This window comes from Jaculus jaculus, chromosome 4, assembly GCF_020740685.1.
Source record: "Jaculus jaculus isolate mJacJac1 chromosome 4, mJacJac1.mat.Y.cur, whole genome shotgun sequence".
NCBI lineage: Eukaryota > Metazoa > Chordata > Mammalia > Rodentia > Dipodidae > Jaculus > Jaculus jaculus.
Genome location: NC_059105.1, coordinates 60258600 through 60285617, shown reverse-complemented (window position 1 = coordinate 60285617; position 27018 = coordinate 60258600). Strand labels below are relative to the sequence as shown.

The window sequence follows — 27018 nt, the reverse complement described above, 5'->3', positions numbered from 1 at the left end:
TTTAAGTGTCCAATGAAGATCATGACATGTGAGCTTGCTGCTCAAAGTTCAGGCATGTGTCTTACCTTCTGGGGGAACTGCTCTGATAGGCATGGTTGGGATTGGAACTCTGGAGTCGGGAATATCTGGAAAGGGACATGTAATGATAAGCATAGGTGAACTGAACACACGTATTTCTTCCTTTTTAGGCATGGGGACAGCACCATCAAACACACAGACACAAAGGCACTTGCATTTTGTATGCAGACACACTGCACACGTCTTGTTAAAACTCTTCTTCCTATGTCCACACCATCTGGCATGATCCTAAGAGTCATTATCTATCTCAAATATTAAACATTAATTTAACTGACTATCTCTAATTGCCCAATCTTATGAAGTTTAACCATATTTTACTGAGTCATAGTTTACAGAAAAGAAATAATCATATTCATTTTACTTTGGTTTCTGTATTGATAATATTAGGCTGAGCTTACTATCAGCAATTATTAAAAGAGAAAAATCTTACCAGGAGGCTTCAGCTCAAGTTTTATTTCTGTTAGAGGAAAACAAGACAAAGCATTATTGTACTCGGAATTGTCTGGTTGGGCCACCTGTGTTCAGGATTGTGACGTGGAAGAGGAATCCTCCGGTGTCTCCTCACCTTTGGTTGTTAAATACAGCTCTGCTGTGCTCCTCGCCTCTCCTCTGGGCTCCAGCCGAGCAATCACTGAGTAGACACCTGAAGGGAAGATTGCCCACTGTTAGATTTCCGATGCAGCTCTTCTGTTAAACGTATGCATGTGCTTACTTGTGCTTGTCTTTTCTACAGGAAAAGTGCATTCCACACGCAACTGCATAGTGTAAGCATAACCAAAGGCAGAAATAACCAGGAGGGTAATAAATTATATAGTCATTGGGAAGCTGCCCAGGAAGTTACCTTCGTCGTCTGGGGTCACATTGTGAATGGTCATATAATGGCAGCGACCATCATTTCTGAAGTTGTATTTCTGGCTCTCAGTCAGTTCCGTGGGCCCTTTGTACCACGTTACTATGGCATCATCAAAGGACACTTCACACTCAAAGGTAGCCGACTGATGCTCGCTCACCACAATGTTCTGAATGCGCTTTGTAAACTGAATTGGTTCAGCTGTTTTAAACGAAGGGAATTAAAGTTAGGTTATATAGATAGCACTCTCTTCCAGTATGCCTTATTGCATGTTTAAATCTCTCTCTATCTATCTATCTGTTTTTTTTTTTTTTTTTTTTTTAGACAAGGGCTCATTATGTAGCCCAGGCTGGCCTTGTTCTTGAAATCTTGCTTCAGACTCCCAAGGTTTTGAATTATAGCAAACAAGTGTGTGCCACCACACTTGGGAAAGATAGTTTAATTTTTATGGTACTGGGATTGATCCAGAGTCTGGCAGGCAAACACTGACCTACAACCAGTTCCTTTTTAAATTTTGTTAATTTTTATTTATTATGAGAGAGAGAGAGAGAGAGAGAGAAAGAGAGAGAGAGAGAGAATGAGAATGGGCATGCCAGGGCTTCTAGCTACTGCCACTTTGTATATGTGGCTTTATATGGATACTAGGGAACTGAACCCAGGTTTTTAGGTTTTGCAGGCACATGCTTTAATCAATGAGCTGTCTCTCCAGTCCTGATTTGTATGAATTTTTACATGAGAATGAAAATGTATTCACAACACACATCATGTGTGTTGGAAAAGGAGAAATTAGGAATGCTCTGGGCCTCATTTGAGGGTGGAGTTACATGGACCTTACATTTGCCACTGCCCTTTGTGGCATCCAGTAAGTCTACCCACAGTCTCTTACCCACCTTCAATTCTGAGCTCTGCTGACGTTTCCAGGCCTTCGTGTTTGCAGGAGTACTGACCCTGGTCTTCTGCTCGGACGTCTGCAATGGTCAGTTTATGGACTTTGTGTTCTACTTCGGTTTTCACTCTACCTTGGGGCTTAAGTATTCTGCCATTTCTGAACCATTCAGATTTAACATTTGGCACAGAAAACTGACATGTCATGGTGCAAGTCTGGCCTTCTTTTAAAGTGACGTCCTGAAGATGCCGTTCCCAAGCAGGCTCTGTGTGATACAATAACATGATCAGTATCACATGCAGATGTGCTCAAAGTTCATTTCACATTATAAGGTTTTTATTATTTTTCCAACTCACCGATGACAGTTAGCTTAGCACTAGCAATATGTGGACCACAGACCAGTCTATAATTGCCCTGATCTTTAAGTTGACAGTTTCTGACTCTGAGTATATGCCGGTCACCATCAATGCTTATTTCAAATTTATCACTGGGTTCTAGTTTCTCAGTTCCTTTGTACCATGAGAGCTTGATTTCTGGATAATTAATCTTAATGTCAATTTCGAAGACAGCATCATTATCTTTCAGAACTGTCTGATTTTCAATATCCTTGATCAGGGTAACAGGCTGTAAGAATAAAGAATTAAAATGTGTTAGTTGCCTCTTTCTTTATAATTCTCAATAATAGTTTGCTCATTTTAATATTAACATAGTTCATTTCACCTCTGTCTGTGTCAGCCTTTGTTGAATAAATGATACAAGTTCCTCAAATTCCTTTTCATCCCTTTCTGACTTCTCTATTTCCTCGATTTCCTGAGGGAGAAAAAAACAGTATTATGCATTGAACAAAATTTGAATTAGAAGATGCATGACTATATTTCACTTTGGTTCTTGATGCTGGTATAATAAATCATCTCTTATAAATCTAGGGTTCTGGTGACAGAAGGAACTCGGGTGGTCTGCACACATTGGGTGTTTGGAGTGGGGCATTTTGGGATGAAGCTGCACTCAATGAATCATACCAATCTGTGTGTCTCTTCTTCCTGGCTTTGCTTCAGCAGCTCGAAGGCTTGAAGGAGACCCCGGAAGTCAGTGATTCCGTACATACGAGCATATTTCTCATATTCTTTAGGGTCAACATTTTTCAGAAGCTCCATGATATCAATTTCCTCTTCCTCCCCACCCTTCTTTAATGCTGGAGTCCTAAATGAAATAAGACATAAATACAAATCATGTGTCTTCTGTTCATTTTGAATTGTCTATCATTATTCAGAGATTATAAGTCTCATTAATCTTTTTTTGCCTCTCAAAAAGATACATGTTTTTCACTCAAGGAATGTTAATTTTGCCATGTTGACTAAAACAATAAAAGGTGTCAGTCTGGAGATGAAATGGATTAAGATCAGACTGTTGTTACAGAGTATAGAAATTTTGTAAACAGTTTAAGAAAGGAAAGAGTAATAGAAACATGCCTGTAAACTTAACAAAGAGCCAAAATAAAGATTATAACACAAAGAAGCAACTAAAAACTTTTATGAGGAGTAAATACCATGTTGTACAAAAGATGTGTGGAAATTCAGTGCTGATTAATTCAGTAATTATGCTAAAAATGTTGTCTTGAGTTTATTGGTAATTATGGAAAATGTTTAAAATAAGTGACCTAGAAAACCATCTGTAGCATAATAAATTATATGTAGAACCAAAAATTTCATAATTAGACACATACACCCTTTGGATTTCTCTACAGGTTGTTTTCTTTTGTGACAAGGGTTAAGATGTACATGTAACACATTCTTTGACTTACTCATGGTTGGTCATAAACACATTCAATGTACCACTAATGTTGCAAACTAGCTTGCTATTTCTGCTAAAGTGTCTTATGTTTTTTAATAATCTGAATCTTGGAGTGGACAGTTCATGCATCTTGAGTGCTAGATCCCTTTGAGAATCACTCATTATCATTCATGGGTTTCTCTTGAACTTACTTTTTCAGCATTGCTCGCAGATCACCTTCAATCTTCTCCTGTTTCTTCCTTTCGTCCACCTGAAGGTTGACGTTGCTTTCAATTTCCCCATGCTTGTTAAAGGCAACGCATCGGTACAGTCCAGAATCCGTTTTCGTGGTGTCTCTAATCTCCAGTTTCGCCTCGTCGCCCTTTTGGTGGATGAAGATGCGGCCTCCCTGGTTCAGTTGTCTCCACTTCCCCTTTGTCCATTTCACGTTTGGGATTGGGTCACCCCCAACTTTTGCAATGAAAGTGGCTGTGGTTTCTAAGGAATAATGAAAACAATTATATGCAACAATTATATATATCTTCCTAAATTGATGCTTCTGATTTGGAATCAGTGGTGCAAGGTACATGATGGCGGAACAAGTCCTTTTCCCGTAGCACTTACTTTCCACCACCCTGATACTCTGAGGTTCCGATACGAAAAAGAGTTTTCCATCCACTGCTGCTTTCTTTGCTGCTGGAGCCGCGGCTGGTTTTTCTGAAAAACATGTTGATGTGCTTTGTTAACATAATGATTATAAAACTATAATAGATATTCCACTATGTAAAATAAGCTTTAAGATCTTGGCAGGGTCAGAAATATCATGTACCTCAAGACTCAGTAGACATGGGTTACACAAGATAAAGCAGTTCCATAGCCTGATTTCACTGAGGGGTCTTATTTGTTGAACTATAATCATATTACTAGTTTCAAATCATATATTTGTAGATTTGGCTTTATTTTATAGATTTTCTCTCGACTATGGTATCAAGGTACTTTATATCATGTTAGCTCGTAGCATTTTTGGAGCTGCACTATAAATATATCTTCGTGGATATGCTGGAAGAGGCTCAAGAAGTAGGCTGGTGAACTGTGGGTAAAAAATGCTTTGTATTAAGTCGGGCGTGGTGGTGCACGCCTTTAATCCCAGCACTCGGGAGGCAGAGGTAGGAGGACCGCCATGAGTTTGAGGCCACCCTGAGACTACACAGTGAATTCCAGGTCAGCCTGAGCTAGAGAGAGACACTACCTCAAAAAAAAAAAAAAAAAAAAAAAAGGCAAAAAAATGCTTTGTATTGCAATTATTTCCATTAATTCACCTAATATTTCAATTTTAGGGTGGCTAAAAATCACAAGTGATGAGTGATTGATATTTTTACAAGTCTCATTCCATTCTTATTTATTTATTTATTTTAATTTTTATTTATTTATTTGAGAGCGACAGACACAGAGAGAAAGACAGGTAGAGGGAGAGAGAGAACGGGCACGCCAGGGCTTCCAGCCTCTGCAAACGAACTCCAGACGTGTGCGCCCCCTTGTGCATCTGGCTAACGTGGGACCTGGGGAACCGAGCCTTGAACCAGGGTCCTTAGGCTTCACAGGCAAGCGCTTAACCTCTAAGCCATCTCTCCAGCCCCTTATTTATTTATTTTTTTAATGTCCAAAACTAACAGTCAGCTTTTTTTTTTTTTTAATTTTTTTTGGTAATTTTTGTTTATTTATTTGAGAGAGACAGAGAGAGAGAGGGAGAGAGAATGGGCACGCCAGGGCCTCCAGCCACTGCAAACGAACTCCAGACGCATGTGCCACCTTGTGCGTCTGGCTAACGTGGGTCCTGGGGAGTTGAGCCTCGAACCGGGGTCCTTAGGCTTCACAGGCAAGGGCTTAACCGCTAAGCCATCTCTCCAGCCCAACAGTCAGCTTTTTAATATTTTCTTTATTTATTTGTGTGTGTGTGTGTGTGTGAGAGAGAGAGAGGGTGTGTGTGTTGGGGGGGGGATGAGCGTGCTAGCTCTAGCTGCTGCAAATGAACTCCAGACACATGTGCCATCTTGTGCATCTGGTTTACATGGGTCCTGAGAAATGGAACCTTTGACTTTGCAGGCAAGCACCTTAACCATGAAGCCATCTCTCCAGCCCCTCCATTCTTATTTAAATTGTAAGAAAGAGCCCTTGTTGGCATTGTCTGCATGAAACTAGTGCAATGTCTGTACCTTTAATAGTCACTTTGGATTTGGAGGTGTCACTTCCGGCCATGTTGGAAGCTTTGCACACATAATCTCCCGAGTCGGCCTTAGCCACCTCCTTGAGTTCCAGCACAGCTGTCCCGCCGGCAAAGCTGAAGCTGCATCTGTCCGAAGGCTTTACCTCCCTGCCAGCCCTCAGCCACTGGATCCGAATGGGCTCCGATCCCTGCACGTGGCAGCTGAGCTGCACGAAATCTCCTTCGCTCGCTGTTACAGGGGTGAGGTGCTGATCAAACACGGGTGGTTTCTTAGGCTCTGGAATTGCAAATGCATTTTCGTGAGGAAGACAGAGAACATAAAGACAAAATGAGCTTATGTTCCACAAAGGAAGAAGCAATGGCCAAACAGCTTTCCCTTCAAAGGGGCACAGCAGAGGGCTGTGGGTGGAATTAGGAGCTGGTGTTTATTCCTCTTTGATCAAAGTCATTAACACTTGTTGGATGTTTTTAAAAAGATAAAAGTTTAAACAGCAAGCAAAGAGCAGCTGCCATGCTGCCCACAAACCACCCCAGCATCTGTCCTGATGAAGACTGCAAGCAGCACTCGGGCGGTGACTAGGGACTGCTATGCCACGTGGCACAGCTCTGTCTCTTAAGCATACAGACAGCTGCAGTTTTGCTGAACCCTAAAAGCTGAAGATGTATTGGGGAATTCTGCTCCAGCAAGGACTATTACCCTCTGGGAAAGAGTCAAATCTGAATCTGTGATTTGATCTGGTTTCATTTTTAATCAATTAAATGCAGCTACTGTTGCATTTGAAATTTCTAGCCCAAAGGAGTTAAGAGTTGAAGTTCAGCATTCACTTGCAAACCATAGATAAAAATGTGGTGATATGACAGACAGCCTGTGTGTGACGGTGTTGTATGAGTGCTCTATTCAGTCATTCTGGGATGCACAGAGAGAAGAACATTATGAAAGCTACATCTTCTGATATCTGTTATTCCTCTACAGATAAACAGCCTCAGAATGCTAGTTTATTGACTCAATGGTTAAGCCTTCAGGAGTATAAACAACTGCTAAGAATATATTGTTTAATCTTTTGTTTATTTTCTGAGAGAGAGAGAAAGAGAGAGAGAGAGAGAGAGATTGAGAAAGAGAGAATGGACATGTAAGAGCCTCTAACCATTGCAAATGAACTCTAGATGCGTGCACCACCTTGTGCATCTGGCTTTACATGGGTACTGGGGAATAAAACTTGGGTCCTTAAGCTTTAACATCAAATACCTTAAACACTAAGCCATCTCTCTAGGCCAGGAATATATTTTTAATTTTACTAAATATGTGGAAACTAAATGCATTTAATTTATAACAAATGAGTGATAAAAATTGAATTTCAAGTTAGCACAACTCAGTAATGTTGACCTATTAGTGATATTAACCTGTTAGTGATATTGTTTCACTATTTGAACACTCTGAGATGGCCAACTAGATCATCTCATTTGACCACGCTTCTCCAGGAAGTCATCTTGTGAAATGATTGTGATGAATCTTTAATGTCATGGCTAGAGAATCACATAAAGATGCTCGCTTTAAGCAATATCCTGTTTCTCTGCTTCAAACAACAATTTTGCAAGCAAGCACCTTAAATTGCTGAGCCATCTCTCCAGTCCAATAACTTTATATTTAAGTATATCTTTTATAATGGTCTGCAAAATATTTTACCCACCTTTTGAGCAAATCATACTATTTTTTTCTGGTATTAATATTCATTTGTGGGCCCAAAAGATTTGAGTAATATATATCCAACATAATATTTTAGAAATATACTTAGAAAATGTCTGAGTAAACTATATCAAGCAAAGCTAGGATATTATTTTGTGACAGTTCAAAAAACTTTTCAAAGCAAATCACTCCATAAGAATATGTTACTTATCCACACATTACATAATAAGCTTTGGCTCCTAACTCCTTGGAAGACTTTTGGGATATGACTTCTAAATATGACATTTTAGTCCATTTATTATGTGACCTCCACTTTAAGGATGCAAATAATTAAATCATGAATATATTCTTAGTAAACATGTATGGAGTGATGGCATTCCAGCTAAGCAATGGACATTTTTGTCTATAGTAATCTGCTGGGTCAAGTATGTTACAATGCTTGTCAGAGAAATGCACATGGATGTTTGTGAAACAAGACTCAGCAGGTACAGGTGAGAAGACAACTCACCTTTGATGACAATTGAGGAGGTGCACAGGGCGGAGCCTGCGTCATTTGACACCTTGCAGGTGTACAGGCCCGCGTCAGCCAAGCTCGCCTTCTTGACTTGCAGCAGTAGCGCATTGTTCTTGAATGTGATCTCACAGTTGGAAGTTGGATGCATCTCTACGTTATTTTTGTACCATGCTACAGTGATAGGCTGGGAACCTGCCACACGCCCTTCCAGTTTGAATGAATTTCCTTCCGTTTCTTCTACCGTCTCTGAGAGTTTCTTAGTGAAACTTGGTGGGATGAGCCGCTCTGTAAGAAATCAAAAGGACCTTTAGAATGAAATCTAAAAGTGTGTTGTTAACATGAGGCTAAAAATAAGAAGTCCTATTTTTAGTTAAAAAATGAAGGGTAACCAGAGGAATACAGCATGGCAGTTGATATTCTTAAGTGATTTTTTTTTTTTTTTTGCTTCCTTCCACAAGCTTATTCTAAGCTGTTCTTTGGCTTAGGGGCTAGATGGTGAGCTCATCTTAGTCTCTGATTTAGGGGATGAACACTGAAAATAATTTATAGCCATTTACAAACATTTGTAAAAAACAAAAGGAAAAAAAAAAAGAAAGACATTTCTAAAAAGGAAAGTTTGGTCTTTGTTAAGGAGGACATAGAAAGTACCAGAAAAATAAAGATTAAGTAAAGTCCCTTTTTCTTTAGAGGAACTTATTTCCTCTTAGACATTTTCATGCCATTTGTTTTAATATGGTATCTTATAATTTATCTATTATAATAAACACACAATATTATATCTGATAGGGCACACTCTAAAATGCTATTACCTTTTGCTGGAGTCTATGCAAAATAAACTCTACCTTTTATATTAAGCTGGGCAGTGCAGGAGTCCTTCCCCACTTCATTCACAGCCTGGCAGGTGTATTGTCCAGAGTCTCCCTTGTCCACTTTGAGGATGGTCAGGTGGGCGCTGTTTTCCAGGTAGCTAATCTGGTAGTTCCCACCGCTTCGTATCTCTCTGTTGTCCTTGGCCCAGCTGACCTTGATGGGCTGGGTACCAGTGACATGGCACTCAAAGTCAGCACTTTCTCCCACCACAGCATTCACAGGGGCCAGAGGGATGTCAAAGAAGGGTGGGTTCCTTCCCTCTGAGAGAAGAAGCACAGAGACAAGGTTTCAGGCTCTAGATGCGGGCCATTACCAATGCAAGCATTACTGAGCTGCAGGTCATAGAATCCACAAACCTGTGAGGAGGAGCTTGGCACTAGAAGAAGCAGAGCCTATCGGGTTTGTAGCAGTGCAAGAATACTGGCCGGCAAGACTCCTGTCTGTTTTAAAAATATTCAGAGTGGCTATATTATCTAAAAATGATGTTTGCACATTGGAGCTGTCTTTCAATGGCTTTCCATCTTTATACCAGGAGATGGAGATAGGCTCTGATCCATTTATGGTACATTCAAAAACCACTGGCAATCCAACTGTTTCTTGTACATCTCTTAATTGCCGAGAGAATGATGGTGGAAGTTTTTGCTCTGTGGAAATAGGATTAAAGCAATGAAAAATTCTGGAAATTTTATATTTACTAATATTTTTTTCTCATAAAGGAATATAGATATCTATGAAAATATCAGGAAGTATTCTCAGTTCTTGAACTAACTTGGGGATGGAGAAAAGCAATAGAGACACTGATTCCCTCAAGGCAAGGCTCTGGGATACTCTTTTGGTGGGGGGGAGAAATTCAATTGTATTTATTCTTATACAGAATGAGAGAAGTCAAAACATGTACCAAACTCCAGAGAACAGGGTTTGACTGGGCAGATTTGGCTGTGTATTTTCTCATGTACGGAACATTCTGAATTAAGAATAAACACACATGTGCCATTACAAGTGTAGAGATAATTTTTTAAAGTGACAGGATGAGCACATAAATGATAGTGTTAGGAAAATGATCTTTGCCAGTCATGGGCTACTCTTTACCACTGCCTCTTAGCAATCTGAATGAGACACACATAGGGTGGAAAGTTAAAAATACAGTCATTTATTTTTCCTCAAGATTTAATTGCAGAGGCAAATGGTGACATGATCTTTCCAAGTAAACATTTAGTCACCTATGTGCAAAGTATACAGCAGAGGTGGAGCTGGGGAAAGTGGTGTATGCCTATAACCTCAGAACTTGGGAGTTAGAAGCAAGAGGATTTACTCATAGATTCAAGACCAGCCTAGTCCACATAGTGAATTTCAGACAATCAAAGCTATACAGAAAGGCCCTCAAAGAGAAAAAAAGAAAGACAAGAAGGAAGAAAGGAAAATTGGGATGGAGACAGAGAGAGAAACAGGGAAAGAAAAGAATAAAATATGTTGTTAGCTATAGATATAATTACTTGAACAAAAGCAAAAAAAAAAAAAAAAAAACAACAAAGAATTTGGGTTTTTCCCAAAAGAGAGCCCTTGGCAGATATTCTCTGTTTTTTGACAGAAGCATCGGTGTGTCCGCTGTGGCTGCACTGCCCGCACCTTGCACTGTGAGGATCGTTGACGAGGAGACTTCCCCCACACTGTTTTCAGCTCTGCAGATGTACTCTCCACTGTCGCTGCTATCAACCTGGTTGAAAACCAGCGTGGCAACGTTGTTCCTAAAATGCATCTTGTAGGTAGTCGTGGCTCGCAATTTTGTATCTCCCTTATACCAGGATACCCCAATTTCAGGAGTTCCAGCAAGCTGGCATTGTAAAGAGGCAGAATCACCAACTGTCACCCTCACAGGCTCCAACTGCTTGACAAAATATGGTGGTTCTGTAGCCAAAAGAAAGAATCAGTCATGAATGAGATGCATCAAAGTCATTGCCTGGGCACAGAGATGAATGTGCAATTGTGACAAACCTAGTATGAGGATCTGTGCTGAGCAGGAGTCTTTTCCAGAAGCATTTTCAATGTAGCAGTTGTATTGTCCTGCATCCTCTACCACGCAGCTTGCAATTTCTAGGATGGCGGACTTTTCCGTTGTGGTGATATTACACCTCTGAGAAGGAGTGACATTTATACCATTTTTCTTCCATGTGACTGCAATGGGAGGGGTTCCAGAGAACGTGCCCTCTAGGATCAGGGCTTTTCCTTTCTCGATGCTGTAATCATTGAGTCTTTTCACAAATTTGGCTGGGGCTGGAGTAAACAAATCGCAAATACAAAATCAAACACATATACACAGAGAAACAGCAATGTGACGTCTGTACTCACATTAGTAGCCTAAGCACAGAGCAGCAGACCAACCTTTTATGAAGAGGTGTGTTGTACAAGAAGCCCTGCCAGCTTCGTTACTAACTATGCAAGTATATTCTCCGCTTTGGGATGTATCTACATCAAACAACTCCAGTTCAGCCACCGAGTCTTCCAGAGACACATTACATCTAGCTCCTGGCACTAGCTCGCTGCTATCCTTGAACCAGCTAACGCTGAAAGGAGGTGTTCCTTTTACGATGCTTGTGAAAGTTACATTGGTCCCAGTTAAGACTTCCATGGGATCAGGTTTCTGCACAAAAGATGGTGGTTCTAAACAGAAAGACACACACCAGGAAGAAATTAATACTTGTGAACTGTGATGAAAAAAATGCTAGATCATGTGTGAAGTGTGGCTTCTCTCAATGTACTATGAACTGACCTCTCACAGTCAAAGGAGCACTACACTCATCTGAGCCGGCAGCATTGGTAGCTATACAGGTGTAGTCACCAGCGTCAGAGTCCTCTAACATGTTCACAGTTAAGGCACATGTGTTGTCTGTCAGTGTGGTCTGGTATTTCCTTCCACTGCTGATCTCATTCCCTCCATGGAACCAGGAGACAGAGATTGGGGGTGATCCGTAGACTTTGCACTCCATCACAACTGAGGAACCTGACAGGCCATTAGTATCTTTCAGTTTTCTTGTGAATGAAGGAGGAATAATTCGATCTGAATATGATGGGGGGGGGCAAAGCACAAAAAAAGAAAGAAAGAAAGAGACATCAATTAGAACTCAGAGAATTGCCATCTTTTTGACTATCTGGTTTTATGTGGGTCTTAGGGAATTAAATCCAAGCCAGCAGGACTTGCAAGCAAGTGCCTTTAACCACTGAGCAATCTCCCTAGCCCTAATTGTTATCTTTTATTAGGACATCCCTATATCTGTTGGGCTCTTTCAATAGTCTCCAGGTATCATAATCTAAGGGATTGTATCATCATCTAATGCCTGGAGAATCCATGAGAATGTGTTAGCTGACTTGCTAAGGGTTTTAGTGTTGTTGTAATTGGAACTCTGTGTGGTAAGTTATTTAGGAAAGCATATTAACCTTATGTAATTATTTTTATTCCTAAAATGTCCTTGGAGACCATTCCAAAAGAAAGGGTTGTAACTTCAGAGTATTATGTTCTTCTAATTGTTCAGGTGGTGCCTCTAATTTTGCTGCATTGGAGTTTGTAAAAATCATGTTACACAGTAGAAGATGGAGCTCCCCCTGCCACCCATGAAAATCAGGGGCCACATTTTCCCACTGGTGAGTGAAGAGCCTGACCAACCAACCTGAAACTTGAACAGAGGCCATGCAGCTGTCTTTGCCAACAGGGTTTTGCACCTCAAAACTGTATACCCCACTGTCACTGGGTGCCACGTTGATGATCTTGAGGCCACATACTTTGTTGAAGAAGCTTATTTTGTATTTACTGTCACTAGTCAGCTCTTTCCCATCCTTAAACCACTTAGTGCTGAGTTCAGGTGTGCCGGATACTGTACACTCCAAGGTGCAGGTGTCTCCTGAGGTCACTTTAATCGATTCTGGCTTTTCCACAATTGATGCAGGCTCTGGAATAAATGGAGACTATGTCAGGCTTTTAAAAATGTTGAAGGAACTGCAGCAAACCCAGATCCTCATGTGCACCTTGCATTCATGAGAGCATAATGTGTGTACTAACCCAAAACGGAGAGGGTGGCAGCACATTCCTGCATGCCAGCATCATTTTTGATCTGGCAGGTGTATTTTCCAGCATTGGCTGGTTCTGCTCTTGAGAACTGGAGGGTTGCAATGTTTTCTGAATAAGAGATCCATACGTTGTCACCTTCTCTGACAATTTCCCCCTTGTCTTTGAACCACACCACTGAAATTGGCTCAGCGCCTTCAGTGGTCACCTGCAGCTGGACCTCTTCCCCGATGATGGTGGAAATGTCACTGAGCTTCTTCACAAACCGTGGTGGCGCTGAGGAAAAGGAAACAAAATGAGATGCACTTTCATAATGTGTGGGGCTGGTAGGATTCTCTCTGCATTATGAAGGTGAGGAATCAAAGTAGTGGTAATGTGATTTCTATTTCTGAAATAAGTGGAATGGGACCAACGGAGCCCTAGAGTTTGTGTTAAATAGGGGAAAAAAGCTGAAAGTTTTGTCTCATCTAGATTTATGAATTCAACTTAAACCTCTTGCCAACTTGTCTACAGGGTTATTTGGCACGAGTTAGAAGAAGATGAAATCTTTTTCTAAAAGGACGTAGAAGGGAAAAGTAGAATAGACAGTTAGTGATGAAACCCTAGGCAATAACTAAAGAGGGCAGTGCAGTATTAAAATCAGAAAGGAATGCCCATCAGAAGAGAACGAGCTGGATCTAACCTTTCAGTGTGATGGAACTGACACAAGTGTCACTCCCGACATCGTTTGTGGCTTTACACTGATATTCCCCAACGTCTGCCCCATCGACACTCAGGACGTGGATGCTGGTAAGGAAGTGCTCAGACATTATCTTGTACTTCTTGCCACTCCTAAGTTCTCTCTTGTCTTTATGCCAAGAAACTTGAAAGGGAGGAGTTCCTTGAAGCTCACATTCAAGATGAACATCCGCTCCTTTTAGCGTTTCAACAGGGTGAGGCTTTTTGCGGAAAATGGGTGGTTCTAGAATTGGAAAAAAAGAAGATTAGGATGGATCTTGCAAGCATGTAGCTAAGCATAAGAATGAGTTTTCCACTGCATCAGATCAAGGGAGAAAACACCTCTCCCAGTGATTTTTTTTTTTTTTTTACATCCTCGAACCATTTGCAAACACTGCTGGAGAGGCGAGCCGAGAATGCAGGCAACAGAGGGAGGAATGGCAGAGGCAGACAGATGCTGACCTTTAACCTTCAGCGAGGCGCTGCTGCTCGCGCTGCCCGCGGCGTTGCGGGCCTCGCAAGTGTAGTCTCCGCTGTCCTCCACGCTGAGGTCGTGCATTTCCAGCACCGCCACCGAGTCCACGAACGACATGCGGAATTTACTGCTCTCTTGAATTTCAATCTCATCTTTGTACCATAAAACCTTGATTTCTGGAGATCCGCCTATTTTGCATTCATACCTTGTATATTCATCCTGTTTCACAATTCGTGAAGGTTCTAGCTTCTTAATGAACCTGGGTGGTTCTATGGAGCCAAGAGGAAAGTAGAGTGTAAGTGTCAGAAAAGATGCATGTACCAGATGCCATGAAGAACAGAAATCTGTCAGAGAGGCCTTTGGCTGGAGAAGACAGATTTATTTGACGTGGTTTGCGGAAGAACAGTTCATCAGAATGTAATTGGAAAATCCTTACATTAAAATGCTTGCTGTTTAATAAGCATCTACACCAAGAAATCTCTGTTCTAGGACCAAGTTCAGAAGTAAGGCTTATACATGACTTTGGGAAGACAGTGTGGCTATTTCCCACTGCTGCAAAGATCTCAGTTTTGCACATGGAGAGCCAGAGAAGAATAAGTCAAATATATTAACATCCTTAAAGTACAATTATCTCTTACATGCTGTAGACATTCTTTTAACATTAGTAATTTCCTTTTGAAGTGAGAGAAATGCTTTCTTTATTAACTGAAGGAAGATATTCAAGAAAGGGAGGCAAAAATAATTAGCTATATGTCAGAGCAAGTGGGCTGCTAAAACTATTTCTATTTAAATTCCAAGGTGTTTATAAGACACTGCTATGAGAAACCTTAAAAATTATCTAGTTGATTAAACAATAATCCATTGAGGTAGGTATTTGATTTCTGTCAACAGCACTTGTGAAAGGCATGATTTCTTTCCATATCATAAGATGGGGAGATACTCATTCCCTTGTTCCTTGGTTCCCACTATTAATTAATCAGGGCAAGTAAAATAAAGATGTTGATCTCATAATTACTCTGGATTATTCTTACAGAATTTGGCAGTTTGGGCTTATGATATGCCTTAAAGGAGATAAATTCATGCTTTTACTGGGCAATATGAAAAATAGTCAGTTGCAGATATTTTCTTTTTTTGTCCTGTAATAGCTTCTTTCAAACTATGATATTTTATGTACTATGATTTTTTTTTTTGTTCACAGTCTCCCTAGTCTCAATTCAGACTTTAAAAATAGATTTGCAGGCTGGTGGTGGTGGTGTACACCTTTAATCCTACCACTTGGGAGGATGAGGTAGGAGGACCACTGAGTTCGAGGTCACCCTGAGACTATAGAATGAATCCAGGTCTGCCTGGGCTGGAGACCCTACCTCAAAAAAAAAAAATCCAAAATCGATATTCAGTGTATGTTTTTCAATTATATATATATTAAACAAATGAAAAGATGTGTCCTCATTCAGTAGTCTTGATCTAGATCAATTTGATCACTTCCTCTACTCTCCTTTTCTTACCTTGCTTCTCCTCTCCTCTCCTTCCTTCATTCCTTCCTTCTTTCCCTGTCTGTTTCTCTCTCTCTTTACGTTTTATGGTTTTAGAAGTCCAACTCAGGACCTTGGGCATCCTAGGCAAATACTTTACCAGTGACTTATACCTCTAGCCCTCATAGATCATCTGTAGTTACTAGACTATGGTCTTAAACATGGTTTTTAGGCATACACCCCCCCTTCCACTTTAAGACTCAGAAAATGTCAAGCTTCACTCTGACAAGTACCTCGCACACCCAGGCTTCATTCTGTTAAGTACCCTGCACACCCAGGCTTCACTCTGACAAGTACCTTGTACACCCAGCTGAGCAGAACAAGAGTCTTTCCCAGCAGCATTGCTCGCGTAGCAGGTATACTGGCCAGCGTCACCTTTGGCGACTTTGAGAACAGTCAGAGTGGCAGTATTTTCAACCAAAGTCATCTTGTAATTGCCTCCAGGGCGAATCTCTCTGTTATCTTTGGCCCAAGTGATTTTGATTGGAGCTGTTCCAGTGACATGACATTTGAAAGAACCACTTTCACCAAGGGCAAGATCTACTGATACGGGCTTTAGATCAAAGAAAGGAGGCACTTCGTGCTCTGTAAAGAATGAAGACCAACATGGTGATTTTGGTTTCCATGCTTCCAGACATTGAACGGAAACTAAATAGCACACGTCCCTTGGAGGCCAGAGGCAATGAAGTGGCTTTGTGAAGAAGGAATGGCTACTCAACTCACCTGAGAGAATGAGTTTGGCACTGGATGAAGCAGTCCCAAGGGGATTAGAAGCTGAGCAATTGTACTGACCAACATGACTCTGGTCAGTTTGTAAAATCTGAAGAGTTGCTACATTATGGACAAAAGATGTTTGCAAATTAGAATCATCTTTCAAAAGCACCCCATCCTTGTACCAGGACACTTGCAGAGGTTCAGAGCCATTGATGCGGCATTCGAACGCAACAGGGAAGCCAAGGGTCTCGTGAACATCTTTCAGCTTTCTTGCAAAGGAAGGTGGAAGTTTGCGTTCTGTAAAGAAGTTATAGGTAATCCTTACTTACAAGAGAGAAAACATCTACAACATAACTCTTTCCTTTAAACTTTTGATGGTTTTAAAGAAAATGAATCTGTCAACATGGCAAGACTTGTCAAGCAAAACCATCCTCACCTTTGATGACAATCACAGCTGAAGACGCGATGGCCCCCACACTGTTTTCTGCCTTGCACGTGTACTCTCCCACGTCACTATGATCCACTTTGTTGATGACTAAGGAGGCAACATTATTTTTGAATTGCATTTTATATGCAGGAGCCGATCGTAGCTTTGTGTGTTCTTTATACCAAGAAATCCTGATTTCAGGGGTTCCATCCACTTTACACTGTAAAGTTGCAGGTTCTCCAATGGCTGCTTCCACATGTTCCAGAGGCTCAATAAAATAAGGTGGTTCTAAGGCACAAAGGTTGGGAAGCAATCAGTAATGTTAACTAAAAGAGCATTTTCAAAGATAAGACAATGATACAAAGAGGTAACAGCCAACACACCTAAGACAGACACAAGCGCTTCGCAGATATCTTGCCCAGCCTCATTTTCTATCAGACAACTATACTGTGCATAATCCTCCACTGTGCTGTCGAGAATTTCCAGGATGGTTGATTTTTCTGTCATGGTAATGCTACAGTTCTGGGATTGTGAGAGAGGATATTCATTCTTCAACCAGCTCACTGAGATGGGAGGTGTGCCCGTGAAAGTGGTCTCAAGAACGATGGGGCTTCCTGTTTCCACGCTGCAATCAGCCAATCTTTTCACAAAAGTGGCGGGTTCTGGAAGCAGAAAACACGAGGGCAAAGTTATACATTCAAATGAAGCCTTAGAAGAATTTCAAGAAGATGCAGGGGCCGGAGAACAGAGCAGACCTTTCACAAAGAGGTGGGTGGTACAGGAAGCGCTGCCGGCATCGTTGCTCACGAGGCAGGAGTAATCTCCACTCTGCAAGGGCTCCACCTCAGACAGCTCCAGCTCGGTGACGAAGTCTTCCAGGGAGATAGTGCATGCCTCTCCTGACACCAGTTCCCTGCTGCCCTTAAACCACTTGACCTTGAAGGGAGGGGTTCCTCTAATGACACTGGTGAAGGTCAGGCTCATTCCAGGCAACACTTCCACAGAATCAGGAGTTTGTTCAAATGAAGGTGGTTCTAAAGATCCCAGGGGAAGGAAGATGAAGAAGGGGGAAAAAAATCCAAGTGAGAAGGTTTGAGCTAAAGAAAGGGTCAACAAGATCAACAATGAAGAAAAAAGCACCGCAGGCAAGGCAGGCAGGTGGACGGTCTGGAGACGCATCTGGGCATTCTTGTGTACTGACCTTGGACAGTCAGAACCGCAGAACTTTCATCCGAGCCTGCCACGTTGGCAGCCACGCACGTGTAGGTGCCGGTGTCAGAGGGCTCCAGTGAGCTTAGACTCAAAGTACAGACATTTTCTGAAAAGCTGGTCTGACACCTGGGGCCACTAACGATCTCACTTCCGTCCTGAAACCAGCCAACTGAAATGGGGGCCGAGCCAGACACGCGGCACTCCAGGACAACAGAGGCCCCAATGACAGTGCTCGTGTCCTTAAGCTTACGGATGAAGGAAGGAGGGACGATGCGGTCTGCAGAGAGAAGGACAGTTTCCACTCAGAGAGGAACTTTATTTCACACACAGCTCTGGCAGAGAAGCCAGTACCTGCCTCAGGATCCCGTTTCACTCACCAGAAACGTGGACAGAGACAGTGCAGTTGCTTTTGCCGACACTGTTTTGCACTTCAAAGCTGTATAACCCCTTGTCACTCATTTCTGCAGAGGGGATTTTAAGAGAAGCCACATTTTTGACAAATGTAATGTGATGTTTGCTGTCTGCAGATAGCTCTCGTCCATCTTTGAACCACTTGGCTGAAAGTTCTGGTGTTCCAGCCACTGTGCACTCTAATGCAAAAGGGTTTCCAGTTGTTACAGTCATTGGTTCTGGCTTCTCTACGATCCTGGCTGGTTCTAAAACAAGAACAAAAAAATACTCCATTGAGAATCAAGTCACATTTTGAATGGAACACGGCCGATATGTGTTGTTGGATAATAGTCCTATCAAGTGAGTTTTTTTTCCATGGGTTGCACTGTGCTACTGACCTATAACAGTCAGGACTGCTGCACATTCTCTCATTCCAGCATCATTTTTGATTTGGCATATGTATTTTCCAGTATTTGATGCATCTGGACTAATCACTTGGAGAGTTGCAATGTTATCAACGAAGGAAATCCTAATGTTTTCACTCTCTCTGATGACTTCTTTATCTTTGAGCCAGACTACAGAAATCGGCTGGAAGCCTTCCACCACAGCTCGTAACTCAACAGTGTCCCCAATGAGGGTTGACATGTCACTTAGCTTTTTCACAAATCGTGGAGGTTCTAATGAAAGAAAATTATGGTGAAAGGGAAAAAAATTAAGAATCACAGCCATGTAAATTATTAGTCAAGCAAGAAGAGATCAAAGAATGAGGCATGTAGTTATGTGCAGAGGTATACAAACCTTTGAACTTGACAGTGCAAACACACGTGTCACTCCCCACCTCGTTAGTGGCTCTGCAGTGATATTCCCCTACATCAGATGCCTCAAGGTTAAGAATGTGGAGACTCGTATCAACATTTTTGGAAGTGATTTTAAATTTCTTGCTGCTTCGAACTTGCTTTCGATCTTTAACCCACACCACCTCAAATGGAGGAGTTCCTGAAATTTCGCACTGGAGGACCACATCAGAGCCTTTCAGGGCTCCCACTGGAGGAGGCTTCTGCGTGAAAACAGGAGGTGCTACCAGAAGAAAGGAGGGAGAACAATGAAGACAATGGCTTACTCAAGAGGAAGACATTCTTAGGGTCTATGTTTCTAGTTTCTAAAATCTAGAAAGATTTCCTATGAATTGAGGGTCATTAAGAGCAACTGGGTTAACTAAATGATGACATAGGATGTGACAATTCATCAAAAGTAGTTGGAAGAGTTGAAGGAAATAATCTTAAGAAGTCTTTTCATTTGGATATTATAATGGCACATAGAAGGAAGCCAGATCAGAAAGAAAGGAGGATGCGGTCAGGTATCTAACCTTTAACTGTCAGGGCTGTGCTGCAGCTGGCATCGCCGACACCATTGTGAGCTTCACAGATGTAGTCCCCGGTGTCCTCAGCACTGGCTTCATTGATGGTGAGCAGGGCCACAGAATTAATGAATGACATGTTGTATTTCCAGCTCTCATGCAGTTCACTGTCGTTTCGGAACCACAAGACTTTGATTTCTGGGGAGCCACTTATTTTACACTCCAGTTGGATGGATTCTCCCTGTTTTGCGACTTTTGAAGCATCTAATTTCTTAACAAACTTTGGAGGCTCTATTAAACCAAAGGAAAAGGTCAGTACAAATCACTTACATTGTAGCTGAAGATCATAGCTTTGCGTTTCAAGAGGTTTATTATTAAGAATATACTTGCTGTGGATTCCATAGCAAAGTAAAGGCACTTCCTATTAAGTAATCTTTTATATTTTAGTAGAGGATTTAGTTGATATGGCTAGTCTGGACATACAAACTAAAATATACCAGCTAATATAGTTATTTATGTATTTGACAAAAAATTAGTAATGATAAATTAGAATATTATAGAATAAGAAAGGATGAAAAGAAAGACTGAATGGTTGAGACTACATTTACCATAGTTCAATAAAACAATATTCAAACTTAAGAACCAATATAAAGATAAGACAGACCTTTGGTTACAATTGCCTACAATATGAATGCATACATTATAAATGATCCAGTTAGTTTATCTCAAACACTGAAAACCTAAGAACAGCCGATGTGGTAATTCACACCTATACACTCAACACTCAAGATGCTGAGACAGGAAGATTGCCATGGGTCTTAGGTCAAGCTGGCTATGGAGTAAGATCTCAAAACAATCTAAAATACCAAAACAATAAGTTAAATGATACTTTTAAAAGACTAATGCAAACACAGTAAAGAGCAAATCTTGGTTAAAAAAAACCAACAAAAAACCTTTGTAATGATACCTTTTACACTGAGTTGAGCAGAGCACATGTCTTTGCCAACATCATTAGTTGCTTGACAAGTGTATTGACCAGAATCTCCTTTGCCCACTTTAAGAATTCTCAGATGGGGAGTATTGCCCACACATGTGATTGTATAGTTTCCTCCAGGACGGATTTCCTTGTTGTCTTTTGACCAAGTGATTCGCATTGGTTGAGCTCCAGTAACATGACACTCAAAATCTGCACTTTCTCCAGCAATAACATCTATTGATACTGGCTTGATGTCAAAGAAGGGAGATTTCTTAGGTTCTGCAAGATGAGAAGAAAAAGCACTGTATATCTTTTTGATTTTCCCCCAATCAACTATTTCCATCTTCACAGTGAAATGAGAAGTCATGGTTTACAAAGAGAATGATTGACATGAGAACAAACCTCTGGCAGTCAGTCTAGCAGTAGAAGATGCTGTCCCGAGTGGATTGGAGGCTGAGCAAGAATACTGACCAGAGTGACTCAAGTCAGTTTGCAATATTTTTAAAGTGGCCACATTGTCAACAAATGATGTCTGTAGATTCTCATCATCTCTTACGAGTACTCCATCTCTGTACCAGCACACTTGGATGGGCGCAGAGCCATTTAGCCGGCAAGTGAGTGTGACAGGTAACCCGACAGTCTGTTCAATGTCCTTTAATTGTCTTGCAAAGGAAGGTGGGAGTTGACGCTCTATAGGAAGACAAGTCACACTCAAGGCGTTAGTAACTAATGCGAGAAAATTCCTACAAAGCTGAAAGAGTTAAAACAAAGAAAAAAAAAAGAAATTTTTTTTTTTTGATTTTTCGAGGTAGGGTCTCACTGTAGCCCAGGCTGACCTGGAATTCACTAAGGAGTCTCAGGGTGGCCTCGAACTCATGGCGATCCTCCTACCTCTGCCTCCCGAGTGCTGGGATTAAAGGCATGCGCCACCATGCCCGGCTTAAGAAATTTCTTAATATCTATAATCAAATCACCTTGGATTCTGAAGACAGTCTTACAGGCAGCAGTTCCAATGCTGTTTTCTGCTACACATGTGTACTCTCCACTGTCATTGATGTTCACTTTGTTAAAGACCAGTGTGGCCACATTGTTTGTAAAGTAGGTCCTGTATTCTGGAGTTGACCTTAACTTGGTGTCTCCTTTGAACCAAGACACTGTTATTTCTGGTGTTCCAGCAACTTGGCATTGCAAAGATACCGAGTCTCCGACGGATGCCTCCAGATGCTCCAGTTCCGTAACAAAGTAAGGTGGCTCTGTGTAAGAAAGGCTCACAATCAGCAAACAGAACTTCAGGGGCTCAAGCTCTCTGTGCTGCAGGCAAGCTGAATGCAAAACATTTACGAGAGAAGGGGACAACACACCTAATGTAGATACCAGAGCTTCACAAGCATCCCTTCCTGCCTCGTTTTCAATCTCACAAGTGTAGTGTCCCGCATCACTTTTTGTGCTGTTCAGAATTTCTAGAATGCACGTTTTCTCTGTGGTGACTACGCTGCATCTCTCAGATGGAATGATGCCAATGCCGTCTTTTTTCCAGGTGACAGAAATTGGAAGTGTTCCAGTGTAGGTGCCTTCCAGAATGATGGCCTTCCCTGGTTCCACAGAGTGATCGCTTAGTTTCTTCACAAATGTGGCTGGCTCTGGTAAGTGACAAGACATACCAGTTAGACACACAGCACAACCACCAAGATGCCCATGTATGCCGAATAAAAAGAGCAGCGAATGCTCTTGTCTAACCTTTCACAAAGAGACGTGTAGTGCAGGATGTCTGACCAGCAGCGTTAGAAACCACACAGGTGTATTCCCCACTCTGGGATATGTCAGTATTAAACAATTCCAGTTCTGCCACAGTGTCTTCAAAATAGATGTTGCACCTGTCTCCTTTCACCAGTTCTCTGGCACCTCTGAACCAGCCGACCTTGAATGGAGGGGTTCCTCTAATCACGCTTGTGAATGTTATGTTTTTGCCCGGAAGTACTTCCAGAGGTTCAGGCTCTTTCACGAAAGAGGGTGGTTCTATACATACAGAAGACAATGAAAAGAGCCTGTCAGCTTTGAATGTAGTTACCATGTGGCATAAGAAGCAAGAGCACTTTTGAATGTGTGCCACCCTGGATTATATACTCAAAGAGGAATTGGGAAGAGCCTCCTGATGAAATTGACTGCAACACTGACCTTGAACAGTCAGCAGTGCGCGACATTCGTCAGAGCCAGCGACATTGGCAGCCACGCATGTATAATGCCCCGTATCGGATGAGTCCAGAGAATTCAGCTGCAGCGTGCACACGTTATCTGAGAATGCGGTTTGGTACTTTGCGCCACTGACGATCTTAGTTTTTTCATGAAACCAGGCCACAGAGATGGGAGATGATCCAGCTACTTTGCATTCTAAGATGCAAGAAGTGCCCAGGACCCCACCGGCATCCTTCAGCCTTCGAGTGAAAGAGGGAGGGACCATTCGGTCTGTGTGAGCAAAAGCAAAGGGCTTAGTGCTTTGAAAGAATATAAGAGCCCTGGAAGAAGGGTTGCTTAGGTAAATGTAAGCAACCAGAAGGAATGCCAGAACTAACCTGACACTTCAACCGTGGCAGTGCAGCTGCTTTTCCCAACGTTGTTTTGAACCTGGAATGTGTACGTGCCTGCATCTTGCCTTTCCACAGAGAGAATCTTTAAGGAAGAGGTTTTGTTGTAGAAGCTAAATTTGTGTTTTTGGCTGCTAGTCAATAGTTTTCCATCCTTGTACCACTCAACTGAGAGTTCCGGAGTGCCCGCCACCTTACACTCCAGGGTGCACGTTTCTCCTACTGTCACGGTCATGGGTCCTGCCTTCTCAACAATGACTGCAGGCTCTGAAATACAATGTGACATACATCCATGAAAGTCCGGGACCTTTACTATGTCTCTTCTATCAAATGCACTAAGATTATTTCTTCCATTGACATGTTGAATTTCTATACAGACTTTCTTTATTTAAATTTAATTTACATATTTGCAAGCAGAAAGAGAGAGAGACAGAGAGAGAGACAGAGAGAGAGAGAGAGAGAGAGAGAGAGAGAGAGAGAGAGAGAAGACAGACAGAGAGAGAATGCACATGCCAGGGCCTCTAGCCACTGAACTGAAGTCCAGATGCATGTGCCCCTTGCTCATCTGGCTTACATGGGTCCTGGGAAATTGAACCTGGGTCCTTTGGCTTAGCAGGCAAATGCCTTAACTGCTAAGCCATTTCTCCAGCCCATTCTCTATAGACTTTATTTATTTATTTTTTTGGTTTTTCGAGGTAGGGTCTCACTGTGGTCCAGGCTGACCTGGAATTAACTCTGTAGTCTCAGGGTGGCCTTGAACTCACGGCGATCCTCCTACCTCTGCCTCCCGAGTGCTGGGATTAAAGGCGTGCGCCACCACGCCCGGCTCTATAGACTTTAAAATGGAATTCCACAATTGCATTCAATGTCAAATTATAGCAGCCATTGTTTAAAAAAATAGCTTGTTGGTGCATTAGTCAGCTCCAAAACAACTTAGGTCATGAACACCACACAATATGTTTTGATTTGCACTTTGGCAAGAGGATACCTGTTATAATAAACTACTTGGTGTTATTGCTTTATGTTAAGGTGCCACAGAAAACATTTAGAAGGTTGTCATCCTAATAATTGCTGAGTTGAAATTTAATATGCTCAATGATGGGAGTGTAAATCTTTGCTTTAAATGTTCATCTTTGGAATTCTTGTCAGCTTTAACCACTAATACTTTGGAAAGAAGATTTCTTTGTAGATCTTGCTGGGCTTCCAACTGTTTCATTCACAAACAAAAGACAGCCAGGATTGTATTTGTCTAAAAAGCACTATATATGTAATAAACACCTGGCTAGTTTTTGTTAAAATCACAGGACTAGAAAAGGAAGTTTGAAAGGTCAATTGGATCTTTCCCCTAAACCTTCCACATAGGAGAGACTCGATACAGTTCTAGAAGAAAAATAATAAAAAGAGACTCTGCCTGAAAGTCATCCCAGCACTTGGTTTTTGTCAGAGAACCGTGGTACCAACCTAAAACAGTCAGCGTGGCCATATTCTCCCTCACTCCGCCTTCATTCTTGACCTGGCAGATGTACTTCCCAGCATTTGCTGGCTCCACTTTTGCAAACTGCAGGGTTGCAACATTGTCCACAAATGTAATTCGGATGTTCTCACTCTCTCTAATCATTTCTTCTTTCTCTTTAAGCCACTGGACAGAAATGGGCTGGGCACCCTCAATGGATGCTTGTAATTCTGCGGGCTCACCAGCTACCACCGTGAGGCTGCCCAGTTTGGAAACAAATCTTGGTGGTTCTGAACAGGAATAGGATAGAGATTGTTAAGAAGGATGTTCATGTTGTCAAAGAGCGAGAGAGAGAACAGGGGCGTTTAGCATGCTCTGGACGTTTCTGCTGCGTGCAGCGAGTCTGCTTACCTTTTAGTTTTATCATACAGATGCAAGTGTCGCTCCCCACTTCGTTCTGAGCTTTGCAGTGGTATTCTCCGATGTCCGAAGACTCCACGTTGAGAATGTGAATACTTGCATGGAAGTGTTTAGAGGCAACCTTGTACTTCTTGCTACTTCGGAGTTGCCGCTTGTCTTTGTACCACACCACCTCAAATGGCGGTGTTCCCGAAAGTTCACATTCAAGACTAACCTCAGTGTTCTTAAGAGTTTCTACTACAGGAGGGAAGCTACTAAATACAGGTGGTTCTGTAAAAAAAAAAAAAAAAAAAAAGGAATGCCTCATGAATTGGGCTATTTAATTTGATAGTCCAAAAAATGTTTTTGTTTATTTGTTTTTAAGTTATAAGAAAGGTTTAAGATATTATTACAGGTAAGTAAGTGACATGTAGCACTTGCCTATTAGCCTTCCTAAGATAGTCAGCCAGATGGGCAGAGAAAATGTCTGTTTATGCTTTCTAACTGAGACACTGAGAAACCTGGCAGTCACAACATCTGTGATCTGAGTCGTCTATTACAGCAGATGGTGATGTTACAATTGCCTTGATAAACATGAGTTAGGTGACATACTGGAATGATCATAAATACTGGCACTACTTGTACCATATTGTAGTTGTATTTTTAAATATAGCAACTGATTTTTGGGAAAGAGGAAAAACTTTTTAAAAAGTGTGTTTGTGTGCATGTGTGTACACCAGGATCTCATTCTGTTGCAAATGAACACTAGATACATGTATCACTTTGGGTCTGGCTTTATGTGAGTTCTTAGGAATTGAAACCAGGCTGGCAGGCTTTACAGGTAAGTACCTTGAACTGCTGAGCCATTTCCCCAGCCCCTATTGTCCTTTCTAAGATGTGATTTTTAAAACTGGCTGGGCATGGTGGTGCACACCTTTAATACCAGCACTTGGGAGGCAGAGGTAAGAGGATCATTGTGAGTTTGAGGTCAGCCTGGAACTACAGAGTGAATTCCAGGTCTGCCTGGTCGAGAGTGAGACACTACTTGAAAACAAAACAAAACAAAAACCCTGCTTCTGCTTATACATTATATAAATAGCTAATCTTTCTTACAATGATATGATATGATATGATATGGTGATTCTACTATATTTGTAAGTGGATTAAAGGCAAAATACTAGTTTAAAAGTTCCCATTTCCTTTTGTACGTGTATTGTAACAACAAATTTGATGCTTGGCCAGTATGTTGAGGTAACAAGAATTATGTTGGATAATAAAAGTATCTCAAGTTGACTGCCTACAGGTAAACAAATTAAAAAGAAGTCATATCTAAATGTGTATATCACTCTGTGCTAAAGAAACAGCCTATGATATGAAATGGAAAGTCAGGTAACAGTGAAGATCAGGAGCTACATAGCAGGGAGGAAGAAGGTGCATTTCAGTTTATGAGAATATGAGGATGAGACTCTCTACCTTTTACTATAACCTTGGTACTGCAACTTGTGCTGCCCGCAGGATTCTGAGCCTCACAGATGAAGTCTCCACTGTCCTCAGTACCAAGACTGTTCATCTGGATGACAGCCACTGAGTCTATGAAAGTCATTTGGTATTTATCACTGGCTGTGAGCTCCTGTTCATTTCTGTACCACACAACTCTGATTTCTGGAGATCCAGCTATCTTGCATTCCAGCCTTGTAGAGTCACCCGCTTTCACTATTTTGGAGGCTTCTAATTTCTTTACGAACTTTGGTGGTTCTAGAGAGTGAGGAAAGAGGAGATTATGAGGGAACCGAAATCATTAACAAAAGTTAAGTTAGGTAGTTAATATATAGGAAAGAGAAAAACAATGAC

The 27018-nt window shown here is 41.5% G+C and overlaps 1 protein-coding gene across 5 annotated transcripts in view; it reads right to left on the bottom strand.

The window, feature by feature from the left end:
• Positions 1–27018, bottom strand: part of Ttn (titin) — a 282613-nt gene that overhangs the window by 172659 nt on the left and 82936 nt on the right. For 2 of the 5 annotated variants that reach the window (XM_045148517.1, XM_045148518.1), the window contains 42 exons: positions 26641–26922; positions 25180–25458; positions 24777–25058; positions 23304–23582; positions 22909–23196; positions 22471–22749; positions 22095–22373; positions 21708–21986; positions 21136–21423; positions 20725–21012; positions 19767–20048; positions 19199–19477; positions 18799–19077; positions 18388–18666; positions 18000–18287; positions 17554–17832; positions 17182–17460; positions 16808–17086; positions 16381–16668; positions 15955–16242; positions 14113–14394; positions 13616–13894; positions 12928–13209; positions 12539–12817; positions 11644–11931; positions 11256–11534; positions 10869–11147; positions 10503–10781; positions 9233–9520; positions 8849–9136; positions 8001–8291; positions 5798–6085; positions 4209–4301; positions 3797–4082; positions 2834–3014; positions 2535–2624; positions 2171–2438; positions 1819–2079; positions 920–1129; positions 644–721; positions 509–535; positions 66–125 (listed from right to left, as the gene is read on the bottom strand). The exons of the other annotated variants lie outside the window; for them this stretch is intronic. In XM_045148517.1, the coding sequence (XP_045004452.1) occupies positions 66–125; positions 509–535; positions 644–721; positions 920–1129; positions 1819–2079; positions 2171–2438; positions 2535–2624; positions 2834–3014; positions 3797–4082; positions 4209–4301; positions 5798–6085; positions 8001–8291; positions 8849–9136; positions 9233–9520; positions 10503–10781; positions 10869–11147; positions 11256–11534; positions 11644–11931; positions 12539–12817; positions 12928–13209; positions 13616–13894; positions 14113–14394; positions 15955–16242; positions 16381–16668; positions 16808–17086; positions 17182–17460; positions 17554–17832; positions 18000–18287; positions 18388–18666; positions 18799–19077; positions 19199–19477; positions 19767–20048; positions 20725–21012; positions 21136–21423; positions 21708–21986; positions 22095–22373; positions 22471–22749; positions 22909–23196; positions 23304–23582; positions 24777–25058; positions 25180–25458; positions 26641–26922 (10599 nt within the window). The remainder of the gene's footprint in view (positions 1–65; positions 126–508; positions 536–643; positions 722–919; positions 1130–1818; positions 2080–2170; positions 2439–2534; positions 2625–2833; positions 3015–3796; positions 4083–4208; positions 4302–5797; positions 6086–8000; positions 8292–8848; positions 9137–9232; positions 9521–10502; positions 10782–10868; positions 11148–11255; positions 11535–11643; positions 11932–12538; positions 12818–12927; positions 13210–13615; positions 13895–14112; positions 14395–15954; positions 16243–16380; positions 16669–16807; positions 17087–17181; positions 17461–17553; positions 17833–17999; positions 18288–18387; positions 18667–18798; positions 19078–19198; positions 19478–19766; positions 20049–20724; positions 21013–21135; positions 21424–21707; positions 21987–22094; positions 22374–22470; positions 22750–22908; positions 23197–23303; positions 23583–24776; positions 25059–25179; positions 25459–26640; positions 26923–27018) is intronic. 5 annotated transcript variants of the gene reach the window in all.